Below are 13,176 nucleotides of genomic sequence, written 5' to 3' on the forward strand. Positions count from 1 at the left end.
CCCCCCCCACGGCACAGCTTCACTCAGACCTGTGGGGTGAGAGCCGGGGGGCGGGGGCAGGGACCCCCCCCACGGCACAGCTTCACTCAGACCTGTGGGGTGAGAGCCGGGGGGCGGGGGGCAGGGACCCCCCCACGGCACAGCTTCACTCAGACCTGTGGGGTGAGAGCTGGGGGCGGGGGGCGGGGACCCCACGGCACAGCTTCATGTTCTGAGGTCGCAGGCCTGTGGGGTGAGAGCCGGGGGGCGGGGGCAGGGACCCCCCACGGCACAGCTTCATGTTCAGAGGTCGCAGGCCTGTGGGGTGAGAGCCGCGGGGGACCCCCACTGCATACCTTCATGGCCATGAGCTCCTGCATGAGCACCGCGTTCTCCAGGTCCAGCCTCTGGCTGTCCCCGCGCGGCTTCACGTCGCAGCTGAGCGGGTCGATGTGGATGCTCTCCAGCTCCAGCATGGTCAGCTTGACGGCGGCCCGGTCGTTCCTGAGCTGCTGGATGTAGTCCTTCAGCCTCTGCTCGTCCTCCTTGGTGAACTCTGTGTCGCAGCTGCTGGCCGTGGAGCTGGTTGTGCTGAGGGGAGAAACGCCACGCGTGTCCGAGTCGCCCCGACAGAACCCCACTCCCGGCTCTCCCCCACAGCCCTTCCCCAGCACGGCTTACGCTGGGCCCAAAGAGCCTCCTTCAAGGCCTGGGGGGCTGACGCCAGCTTTTAAAGAATAAGAGAAACATTCACACTGTTGCACACAATGGTGTAGAAGCCAAAGACGAACGTCTAAGCAAGTGCCAGGTGCACGGCGAGGTTGAGGACGAGGCTAAAACACAACGCAGCAAACAACCACGCGTATCAAAGGAGGCAAAGCTTTTCACCACGACGGCTGTGACGGTGGTGGGTGTATTTACACGAGGAAACAGGATGCAAATACAGTGTGTATAAGTAAAAACAGGTGACTACATGGACAGGACTTTGCAAAAGGACATGATAAGGGAACTAAGAAGTTGAAGAAATGCCTACAGTATGGTCCGTGGCCATGCACATGGACACACGTGCACACACCCATGTGTGCCAACGTCCCCAACGGTGGCAGGAGTGGGTGTGAGGTGACGTGTGCTGCTTGCATCTCGTAGCAGGGAAGACACAGGTGGGTGTAACACAATAGCAACAGCCTTGAGAGTGGGTCCTGGGCCTCACGACCAGCAGGGACTCAGGCTGGCCACGGTGGCCTGTGGGAGCCTTTGCCTTGCGGCTGGGTGGAGGCTGTCAGACCCGAGACGCATGCTGGTGAGCCCCAGGCCCTACGAGCTCCTGGGGAGGCAACCCACCATGAAAGGCAGAACACCCCGGGCACCCCAGAAGGTCCTGGTCAGTGCCAGCGGCAGACGGGCTGCCCCTGCCATCCAGACGAGGCCCCTCCCTCCAGCTCAGTCTGGGAGGAACCTCAGTTTCAGGAGCTGTGTTTACCCCACGCGGCCTGTCTGTGCTTGGCTCACACCCCATGGAACTGGTTTTGCAAAGACAGCAGCACGAGCAGGGGCCTGAATTCTCCTCAGAACAGGCCAGGTCGGTTTCATTATCTCTGTTGTTACAGATGTGGAAACTGAGGCTCATAGCCCCTAAGCAGCTCGTCAAGAAGGTGGTGCAACGAGACTCAGGTTGTGGCCTTCACATCCCACGGTCCTGTTTCTTTCCTAAAACCCAGGGAGCCAGGAGCAAGGAGCGGTCTGCCCTCCTCACCTGATCCAGGAAGAGAGGTGACAGGCCCAGGACCCTGGCCCAGCAGAGGGCGTCCCATATCCTAGACACCAAGGGCAACTGTACTCTTGGCAAGAACAGGTTTAGGGAGAGAAGTGACAGGGGCGGAGCCCCTCTGCTTAGCTGGCGTTCACGGGAGAAGACAGCACCGCAGGACTGGGGTGGTCTTTATGCCAGAGAACAACTTCTAGAACAGGAAATGCCAGACCCTCTCTGGGGCTGCCCTCACTCCCGCCACCCCATCAGGACAGACCGGAAGTTAACCCGAAGCTCAACACCCTCCTGGGACTGTGATGTGGAATTAAGTCAGCTGCGCAAGGCCATGGTGCCCCTCCCTTGGTGTTTGGTCAGACACTGCCCTGAGGGTTTTTACATGTGCTTAACATTTAATCAGGAGATTGTGAGTCAAGATCAGTGTCCATGGCGTGGGCAGGCCTCATCCCATCAGCTGGATGCCTTAAGAGCAGAGTGAGGTCCCCCGTGGAGGAGAGTTCCGCCTGCACACAGCCCTGCAGCTCAAGACTGCAAATCAACTCTTCCTGGGGCTCCAGCCTGACCTGCAGGCTCGAGGAGTCACCAGCTCCATAATCAAACGAGCCAGTTCCTTAGACAGCTCTGAGTGCGAGTGTGTGTGCAGACACAGGTGTCCATGCAGAAGCAGGTATCTCCATGGAGAGATACACAGACAGAACAATACACACAGACACCCCGAAGCAGACACGGGAACAGAAAGACACATCCTCAGGTAGATCCTGCATCTCCCACTGGTCCCGTCTCCCTGCAGAGCCCCCAAGCCCAAGTGCTGCCGTCACCTCTGCCAAGTACCTTACACTCTTTGTAGATTTCCTTAACTGTAAAATGTAGTTGATATAGATGTTTCCTAACACTGCATTAAGGAGTGAGTGAGGAAAAATGGGCAGTGTTTACAGCAGTGACCAGCACACGGAAAGCGGTCAATAAACACAGCTGTTTTTCATTAATTCAACAAATACTGCACAGCCACCATGGTGACTCTTGTAGGTCCTGTAAAAACCCTAGCCCTCACGGACTCATATTCTAGCAGGGGGGACAGCAAGCGACAGACAGGTGTCTCAGGAGGGGACAAGTCCCAGCAGAGGCCTGGGGAGGGGCTTATTATTGAAATAAATCTGCAGGGAAGGGCTGCCCGGTGCTCACATCTGGGTAGACCTACAAGAGGTCAGACAGGGAGCCACGTGGATATCTAGAGGAAGAGAGATCCAGCCAGCGGGCCCAGCACCTGCAAAGGCCCTGAGGCAGCGAGCAGGCCAGCAAGAATGAGACTGGCTGGAGAGGGGGCAGAGAGCTAGGTCATGGAGGGAATGGAAGCCACAGGAGTTTGCAGAGGGGAACAAAGTGTTCCACCTTCCGTGTAACAGGACCCCTCTGGCCACTAAGCTGAGATGCCAGAAAGCCAGGGCGACAGTGGGGAAAGCCCTTGGGAGGGCTGTGACCGCCCCAGGAGGAGCTGGGGGAAGCCTGGAGTGGGACAGAAACAGTGTCACCCATGTTGCTTTCTGGGGCTGAGAAGGGAGAAGCAGGTGCACTATTCAGACCCGACACCTCAGGACCCTCCACAGCGAAACGAGAGCATGACGGAGCAGGACGGGGAGAACAGCGCGCACAGCCGAGGACCCGGGGCCCTGGCACTACAGCTGGGTCTGCCAGCAGCTGCCAGACGACAGGGATTCACCCAAGGGAGAAGCAGAGGCTCCTTCTCCGGATCTAAGGAAGCCCAGCCTGCAAACAGCTCATGCAGGCCAGTAGACACCCCTTGGGTAGGACTCGGCAGCTCACCTATAGTCAACACCGGCACTGTAGGACAGATGTCTCATGACCCCAGAGGAACGAGCAACAAACCCAGAGAAAACTCGAGCAGTGGCACTGTTTGCAGAGTGCTCCATGGGGCCCTGTGGTGTGTGCTGAGACGGCCAGGCACTGGGGCAGTGTAGGGGGAGGCTCTGGGAACACCTCCTTCCTAGGCAGCTGGGACTTGGGTCCAAGGCTAACTTACAAACTGTCTTTCCTCATCAGAAATCATCTTGAAGTTTCACAATACACGGTAATACAGAGAATAGCCACCATGCAAGTGCTTGCCTCCTGTAACACTCTGTTTTCTGCAGACTACTGTTTCAGAAAGGCAACGCTACACATTAAGCACCCTTTCCTGACTTTAAAATGGGGACGTGAACCCAGCCGGAGTTGCCGGTGCTTCTGCAGGAACTGCAGTGATCCCGGGTGGCAGACTCCCACCGCAGTTCTCACAGAGGGGTGCTGGGCTGGCCACGTCAGCATCACCCAGGAGCTTGTTAGGATGCACACCCCAGGCCCTGACCCAGATCAGGAACTCCAGAGGGGAGAGGCAGTCTGTGTGTTAACACTTCTTCCGGGGGATCCTGTCACGGTGCAGGTGAGAGGGGCTCCGGTCTACCTGCCAGCACAAGTGGGTGCTCCAGGACCCTGCGAGGCAGCAGCACGCTTGCCCATTTTCCAGTGATTCTGAGCAGGCCCCGATGTCCCCCCAGACCCGAGCAGAGGCCCTGCCTCTGTTAACCGCCGGGAGTGAATTACCCACCCTGTCCTGCTACGGTCAACAAGAATACAAGCTGGAAAGGACGCCGGGACTTGAGGCAGGCAGCACCAGCTGCTCCTGCTGCCCCGCCCGCTCTGGACCTGCTCTGGGGGAGGAGCGGACACGGCCTTCTCAGGACATCCCTGAAGGGCATCAGCCAGCCACAGGCTATCCTGAGAGCTGCCAGAAAGAAGTGTCCAGGAGACTGCAAGCACGAGCGGCCAGGGACTGCCAGGCTCTGTCACCCTCCGGGGCCTGGAGGCCACCCTGGCATGCAGGGAAGGCTTTTTCTCGCCACTCCCTTTGCTATGAGCACAGTTTTCATAAAGGAAAAAACCAGGAAGAACAAAGGAGTCAGTGCACAGATCCTGCCCTGTTGGAACCTCGAGGCTCTGAAATGCTTTTAGCAGAGGAAAGTTTAATGTCAAGGCCAATACCACAGCCTGGCCACCCGAGCGCCCCTCCACCCCCAGGACACAGCAGGGAGTGCATCAGGCGAGGTTAATTACCACTCTGCCGGATGCCGGCACATCTCACCACAGCGTACCACTGACAGCAGCAGGAGGGGCAGCGGTGGCCTTCCCCCTGCCTCCCTCGCGCGGAGGTGCGGTGGCCTCTGAGGGCTGGTGCTGGTTGCCAGGTCAGGGTAACGTCATCCATTAACTCTCCCAGCTCCGAGTGGGACGAGCCCAGCCGACACGGGCACAGCTGTGTGCGGGCTGCCGTTCCTGTCTCTACCACGGGAGGCTGTTCCGTGAGCCGATGTGGGGGGAGGCGGCAGAGCGACAAGGCCCAGCCCATCCCGGCCCAGTCCCACGTGCTGCAGTTGGGCTCTCGTTCCTGAGGCTGGGATGGACCAGCAGTGTCCTTTAGTAAGACTCTGATAGCCCACCCGCACTGTGCTGGCCTAACTACTTTCTCTCTGCCCATCCTCCTGCATGACACGGCACACACAGCGGGCCTTCAGCCCAGGGCCAGGGCCCTCTGCCTGCCCTGCCCACCGTGGGACGTGCTGTTCAAAGCAGCCACGGTGCCAGACCTCTCTTCTGTCCCTCCCCTCAGGTCCCATCTCCGTCTTCAAGCAATACCCAACCCTGCCCCTGCTAGGAAAAACTATTTTTTTCTTCAGATTCCTCAGCTTGCCTCAGCAGGAAGCTACAAGGACATTTCATTTCTTGGGCCTCAAAAATGAGATGGAGTTTTCTCAATGCTTTTATCAACATCTCTCCTGGCCTGAGTTGAGATCGGATTTCCTTCACTTGGGAAGGAAGGTGCCGTGGGCTGGGCGGCTGTTGTGTGTTGCATCTGAAGTTCACGTGCAGGAGGGAGTTGGGCCAAATGGCATGTGGCACTGACACTGCTCCTCCAAGCACAAGGCTGGGCCCTGCCTGCCCACTGCCTCTGTCTGAGTCTTGTGCTGTGAGTATCCCCCGTGGGATACCCATATTAAAAATACTAAGCTCCAAACCTCTTAGGTTTGTATGCTTTTGAATGTTATCTGACTTCTCCAGATTAAACGAGATGAGGATAAATTATTTTAACAAATGGTCTGTAACCATCTAACCAAATATGGAAAAACTGACTGCCAGATAAGTCCTCAAAATCTGCATGTTCCAGAAAGCTCCTAAGAATCAAAATCAGAACCACAGATATTTAGAAGATAAATTCTAGTCATGCAGCCACGTTTAAAGGTGCCATGATGATGGTGTTGGAAACTAGGCATCTCTGATGTGGTTACTGATAGCAAACCATGAAGTAACAAACCAGCTAGGCCTGCCAGCCAGGACGGCCGGAGCGAACGACGGCGGAAGCCAGGAACAGCAGAGGCCTCCTGCACGCTGGCTGCAGGAGAGTAAACCCGTGAAGCATGGAGGCCTATTTCACACTGCTAGTCACTCCTGAGTCAGCCGACTCTACTTCGTAGGCTTGGCCCACAGACCCTGCACAAGAGGAGCAGGCCTAAGGACAGGAGGTGGCTGCAGCAACAATTTGAGAGGAAAACCAGACATAACTGTCCAAGAACAGGAAATTGTTTAAATACACAATGCTATTGCCATCCAATGGAAGACCACGCGACTACTGAAGATAATGACACATATGGGAAGATATGTAGAGGGGGTTGGTGCTATGGCTAGCGGGCCAAGCCTCCACCTGTGGCACTGGCATCCAATATGGGCACCAGTTTGAGTCCTAGCTACCCCTCTTCCGATCCAGCTCTCTGCTACGGCCTGGGAAAGCAGCAGAAGATGGCCCAGGTGCTTGGGCCTGCACCTATATGGGAGACCTGGAAGAAGCTCCTGGCTTCGGATTGGCCCAAACCCCGCTATTGTGGGCCTTTTGGGAGTGAACCAGTGGATAAAAACCCTTTCTCTTTGTCTCTGCCTCAGTCTACCTCTAAAATAAACAGAAGAATAGAATGCTAAGGAGAAAATACATTTACAGAGTCCATATAATTGGATACGTACTACGTTAAAAACTACGTGTACTCAGGGCTGGTGCTGTGGCACAGTGGGTTAAAGCCCCGGCCTGTAGTGTCAGCACCCATATGGGAAGAGGTTCGAGTCCCGGCTGCCCCACTTCCCATCCAGCTCCCTGATAATGTACCTGGGAAAGAATGGTCCAAGTCCTCGGGCCCTTGTATCTGCGTGGGAGATGTGGAAGAAGCTCCTGGAAGCTCCACTCTGGCCGTTGCGGCCATGTGGGGAGTGAACCAGAGGATGGAAGAGCCCTCTCTCTGTCTCCACCCCTCTCTGTAACTCTCAATAAATAAAATAATGTCAAAAGAAAAATTTACATGTAGTCACATTTTTATCAATATTATGTTTTTTTTTTTTTTTTTAAAGATTTATTGATTTACTTGAGAGGCAGAGTTACAGAGAGTAGTAAAGAGAGAGACAGAGAGATCTCCCATCAGCAGATTCACTCTCCAAATGGCTGCAATGGCCAGAGCTGAGCCGATCCAGAGCTAGGAGCTTCTTCCAGGTCTCCCCTGGGGGTGCAGGGGCCCAATCACTTGGACTATCCAATACTGCTTTCCCAGGCCATAAGCAGAGAGCTGGACCAGAAGTGGAGTAGTTGGGACACGAACTGGTGCCCATATGGGATGCTGGTGGCACAGGCAGAGGCTTAACCTACTATGCCACAGCACCAGCCCCCAATATTGTTGGTCAGCCAGGTACCTGCCTCCCAAGCTCTTCTGCTAGGACCTATCCCTTTCGTCTTCACCCACGTGGCCCCTGTGGGGACTGCCACGGCCACTGGGGTAGGTACCTGGGCCCAGGTGGACGAGTGGTCCTGCCCTAGGATTCTGAAAGCTTGACCTTAGCCAACAGGCTGAGAAGAGATTGTCCTGGCTTTTCTAACTTGTGAAACCAGCCGGCCTCGCGACCACACGCAGGTGTTGTGTGCTGGTTGTGGGGAAGGCTGCCTGTGGAGCCTGGGATGGCCGTGATGTTGACGTGTTCTGCTGGTGCCGGTTTGTCCCAGGCCTCTGTGCTCTGCTGTCAGCCCGGGATGTGGTGGTTCTGTGTCAACCTGGTATCCCTCCAGTGAGGAGCCTGCCAGTACGCTTTTGTCCTCAGCAGCCAAGTTTTTTTTTTTTGTTTGTTTGTTTGGGTTTGTTTTTAACTCATTTATTTTAGGTATCTAAAGTAAAGAAAAGTAGAAAAGTAGAGAAATAGACAAAGACAGATCTCTCATATATTGGTTTAGTCCCCAAATGCCCAAACAGCTGGGGGCAGGCCTGAGCTGAAGCCAGAGCCATGAACTGAATCAGGGTCTCCCGTGTGGGTGGCGCATGTACCTATTGCCTCCCCAAGGAAGCAAACAGGAAGCTGGAATTTTACAGCAGACCTGAACCCAGTCACTTTGACATGAGACGTGGACAGCTTAAGTGCTGTGCAAAATTGCCCATCCCCAGGGGTCTGTATTTTTAAGGTTTATTTATTTATTTGGTAGGCAGAACAACAGAGAGATGGGACAAGGAGAGAGTACTGGGCCATCATCTGCTGCCTTCCCAGGCACATTACCAGGAAGCTGGATTGGAAGCAGAGTGGCTGGGACTCAGACCAGCACTCTGATGTGAGATGCTGGCAGCGTGAGCGGTGGCTTAACCTGCTGCACTACAACACCGGTCCCATCCCCAAGGGTCTTCACTAATAAAAACAGAGTAACCCAGACAACTCCCAGTGTCTGTCCAGTGAGTCTTCACGTGGAAACCTTCCACTTTGAGAACTAGACATTTTGTCAGTACAGGTTTTAACCACTCAGTTTTACAATGAACATACAATTCTTCTGGAATCTTAAAGAAACAAAAGCATAGAAAGTATTTATTGGAGCCGGCGCTGTGGTGCAGTGGGTTAAAGCCCTGGCCTGAAGCACCAGCATCCCATATGGGTGCTGGTTCTAGTCCCGGCTGCTCCTCTTCTGATCCAACTCTCTGCTATGGCCTGGGAAAGCAGTAGAGGATGGCCCAGGTCCTTGGCCCCTGCACCCATGTGGAAGACCCGGAAGAATCTCCTGGCTCCTGGCTTCGGATCCGCACAGCTCTGGCCCTTGCAGCCATCCGGGGAATGAACCAGCATATGGAAGACCACTTTCTGTGTCTCTACCTCTCTCTGTAACTCTTTCATAAATAAATAAATATTAAAAAAATTATTTCTTGTCTCCATGTATTCTTGGAGCACCTGGAAGGCAAGTGACAAGGACATGTGGCAGGAGGCCTGGTTGCCTTGCTGCCCTACTGAGGAACAGCTGGGCTGGGTGTTAGTAGTGATAAATTCTAAAACCAATAAGCTCCTGACATGTGGATGGGGAAGAACACAGTTTTCAGTAAGACGATGCCTGCTGATGGTGCTGGTACAGACCTGTCCTAACTTGGTTGCTGCTCTAACCCACTGACCCCTTCAATGGACATGATTCTACTGCTCAAGCCTTCTTACTGCACTGTGGAAAATACCCTATTCTAGACTGGCCCACAGGGCGTGGGCTGGGCCTCTCTGGAGCTCTCCCACCCTTCACCCTCCATTCCAATTTGAGGATTACGCCCCAGTGTGAATGGCCAGCCGGGAGGCATCTGGGATACCCAGAAGTTCACAGCAGGGCAGCAAGCTCTGTTCTCACCTGACTCTCCACCTGATAGGAGATAAAACGACTCAATTCCACCTTCATGACAGCATACTTGCCACGGCTTAGTTTGTCTGGGATGCACGGCCTCCTGTGGATTTAGATCAATGACGAGTTTCTACCAAAGGAGCTGGATCACGATGTCTGACCCAAAGGTGGGTTTGGATTTCTGATTTGGGACAGGTATTGTGGCACAGCAGGTAAAGCTACCACTTGAAACACCTGTATCCTACACAGGCATGGCATTCCCAGTCTGGGCCACTTGGCACGTACAATCCAGCTTCCTGCTAGTGTTCCTGGGAGGCAGTGTCTCACGGCCTGAGTACCTGGGTTCCTGCCACCCACGTAGGAGACCTAGATGAAGTTCAAGGCTCCTGGCTTTGGCTTACCCAGCCCTAGATGTTGTAGTTAGGGAGGGAACCAGCAGATGGAAGAATTCTGTCTCCTCTCTCCCATAAAGACACTCTGCCTTTGAAATAAATAATCTTTCAAAAAACACCCCAAAATAATTCCTATTTCCACTGGCTCACAACGGAGTCCCTTCACATCTTTGTCCTGCCATGCTGATCACAACCCAGGCAATCAACACAATGCTTTCCAAGGAAGCCAAGGCCATGGTTTTTACAAATGAAGCAGCAATGTGTGTGGGCTCCTGCTAACAGCAACAGTGTCAGTGGAAGGCTGGGTCGTTGACAGCCCCTTGACGGTTAAATACCCTCTGCTGCTCCTCTCTCACCATCGGGAGCTGCCCGAGACCTTGGGGAACAGCTGACTGACGTCCTCCTGAGAGTCCCCTGTGTCCGCTGTGGGGGGGGGGGGCAGGAAAGAGCACTTCCTGGGCCACCGAAAGCTCCTGCTCAGAAAGTGGCTTTTCCTGTCTTTTTTTTTTTCGTGGAGTTGACAAAGGGAACCAGAAATGGCAAGATTTTTAAAGCAAGTTAAGTGACTTTAAGGGGGTCAGGGCCTTGCTGTAACTGTAAAAGGCCCGTGGATGTGGAGGGCCGCGGGCCACAGGCCCGACCTGTGTGGGTTCCCTGGACCTGCTCTTATCAGGAGGGTGAGGTGAGGGACTGGGTGAAATCAGTGAAGAGCCTCTGCGCTTCGATGGAAGGCCCACTTGAGACCGAGTAGCTCCAAGGTGTTCCTTCGCAAGGTCATCCTTGAAAACAGTCCTTGTGTTCTGAGTTATCACAACCCGTGGGAGACAGCACCAGTGGGGTATCCTGAACCCCAAACACTCCAAAAACCAAAATCTTTAACACCAACATGATGCCACCAGTGAAAATCTACACCTGACCTCTGGCAGTTCAATGTATACAAACTTTGCTTCATGCACAAAGTTGTTAAAAAGATTACATAACACTACTTTCAGGCTGTGTACAAGGTATACATGAAACAATTTCTTCTGTATACTTGAGTTGCATCCACAAGACCTTTCATTTTGCAAGTGCAAATACTCCAAAATAAAAAAAAATCCAAATATGAAACATTTTTGGTCCTACGCATATCAGATAAGAGATACTTAACTCTCACTGAAAACTAAATTTCTCTAAGAATATGGAACCAAATTAAGGCTTCCCTATACACTAATTTTTCTCAAAACCAGGATTTCTACCGCAGATGTGAGAAAACGGTCCCTGCTCCTGATTCCACATTCATCTGATTCATTTACAAAAACAGGATTATCTGGGGAGTGAGGAGATGCGTGCAGTGATGTGTAGCATGAGCCTGTGTCTCCTGTGTTCAGTAACTGTCAGGACACTGTCATCAACACCACGCCATCTACATGTCCACACCAGACCAAGACAGACATGACAGAGTACACACATCTACAAAAGTCATTTCCAGGAGTGTCTGCTTTCTGTGTTGAAACAGAAGCATCTGGTTGTAAGTGTCGCTCCCCCTCTTCGTGGAGGAGCAACACAGGACCCTGCGCTGTTCTTTCGTCTGCTCGGCCCTCCCCGGGTTTGCTGCTGGTTCTTCCCGGGTTGGCTACTATCCCTTCCACCTCCGTGGAAGGGCAGTTCCCCCTGGCCACGTTCCCCACTTCCGCAGGGGAGCAGCACACCGCCGGCCGGCTCTCTCGGGGGCTGCACAGATGTTCCCTTAGATGTTCCTTGTGCATGCCGTCTCTCTCCTCCTTTATAGTCCTCCTCCGCCAATCCTAACTCGGCTGCCCACACGCCGAGTACGCTGCTCTCCTCCAATCAGGAGCAAGTCCTACAGTTTATTGGCTGAACTGGAGGCAGCTGTGTAAAAGCTGTTTACTTCTCTCCCAGCGCCATATTGTGGGAGAGCAGATGCATAGAATAAGTCTTAATTCCAGTAACTCAGTCTAGTCCGGATTGCTCCCCACAGGTCCCCCTTTCTTTTTATTTTTGGCGTTGATACGCGCCTGTCTTCGGTGCCCCGTAGCACACACTCTGCTCTGCTTGCTAGAGTTGCCACAGGTTCTTACAAGTCCTATCAATCAGGCAAACCGAATCCGGGTCCTCTCTTCGCCATGTTGTGAGGAGGTTTTTAGGCGCTGATGCGTGCCTGTATTCGGTGCCCTGCAGGGCATGCTCTGCTCTGCCCGCAGGGGCTTACAAGCCCTAACAATCAGGCAAACCGAATCCAAGCCTTCTCATTGTTGTATTGTGGGGAAGCCTTACTGATGTTAATTCGTGCCTGTCTTCGGTGACCTGCAGCTCATACTCTGGTCGAGCTGCTTGCTGGTGCTTACCGCCTTAATCAGGCAGACCTAATCCAAGCTTTCTCATTGCCGTATTGTGGGGGAGACTTATTAGTGTTGGTTCGTGCCTATCTTCGGTGACCTGCAGCTCATACTCTGGTCGAGCTGCTTGCTGGTGCTTACCGCCTTAATCAGGCAGACCGAATCCAAGCCTCCTAATTGTTGTATTGTGGGGAGGCCTTACTGATGTTAATTCGTGCCTGTCTTCGGTGACCTGCGGCGCATAAGCTGCTAGCTGCCGCAGGTGCTCATCGCCTCACTTAATCAGGCAGACCTAATCCAAGCTTTCTCACTGCCATGTTGAGGGGAGGCCTTTCTATTTCTCTATTTCTCTATCTCCGGGCATTCCTATTTCTCCCATTTTACTTCTGTCTGCCAACCTTCCCATTTCTCTCATTTTACCCGCTACACTACGGAAACTTCTAAACTTCTGTTTCTCTTATCCCCGCGGCTTCCCGGCTGCGCCCGCCCCGAGGCTGCTTCTTGGCAGCTTTCCGGCTCTGAGCCGCTTCAGCCCGCGCCTCTCTCATCTGCGCGGCTTGGCTTCGCGCGCTCCGCGGTCTCCACGCCCTTCGCGTCTGCACCACGGCCTCGCGCCAGCCCCATTCCCTATCTACTTGTGCCCCGCACGCTCTCTCTGCGCACGGCAGCCTCCGCGAGTCACACAGCGTAGCTTACGTGTCCGCCACTAGCATTCAATCTAAGTTCCCCGGGCTAGCCTGGCGAATTCAACCCAGCATACGTCTCCGCCCCACGGTTTGGCTTCCCGTCCTTTGCTCCCCGGGCTAATCAGACGGATCCCAATCTGGCTTACGTTTCAGCTTCTGGTTTCAACTTTTCGCCCCCTATTCCCGGGCTAACTTGAGAACCCCAAAGTGGCTTTCGTGTCCGCCTCGGCCTGCCCCCCGCGGCTTCAATTTCCCTAACATTTTTCTCTACCCGGTATGTTTCCCCAAGCTTTCCTCCAACAATACTCCT

The 13,176-nt window shown here is 54.0% G+C and overlaps 1 protein-coding gene across 1 annotated transcript in view; it reads right to left on the reverse strand.

Moving 5' to 3' along the window:
* The window catches only part of LOC100354734 (MCC regulator of WNT signaling pathway), a 111,615-nt gene that overhangs the window by 16,615 nt on the left and 81,824 nt on the right, over nucleotides 1-13,176 (reverse strand). Inside the window, exon 14 of the mRNA XM_089335833.1 lies at nucleotides 336-570. Coding sequence (XP_089191959.1) covers nucleotides 336-570 — 235 coding nt within the window. The remainder of the gene's footprint in view (nucleotides 1-335; nucleotides 571-13,176) is intronic.

The sequence above is a fragment of the Oryctolagus cuniculus genome, chromosome 6 (genome assembly GCF_051225735.1).
Source record: "Oryctolagus cuniculus isolate XC-2025 breed Fujian yellow rabbit chromosome 6, ASM5122573v1, whole genome shotgun sequence".
Taxonomy (NCBI): domain Eukaryota; kingdom Metazoa; phylum Chordata; class Mammalia; order Lagomorpha; family Leporidae; genus Oryctolagus; species Oryctolagus cuniculus.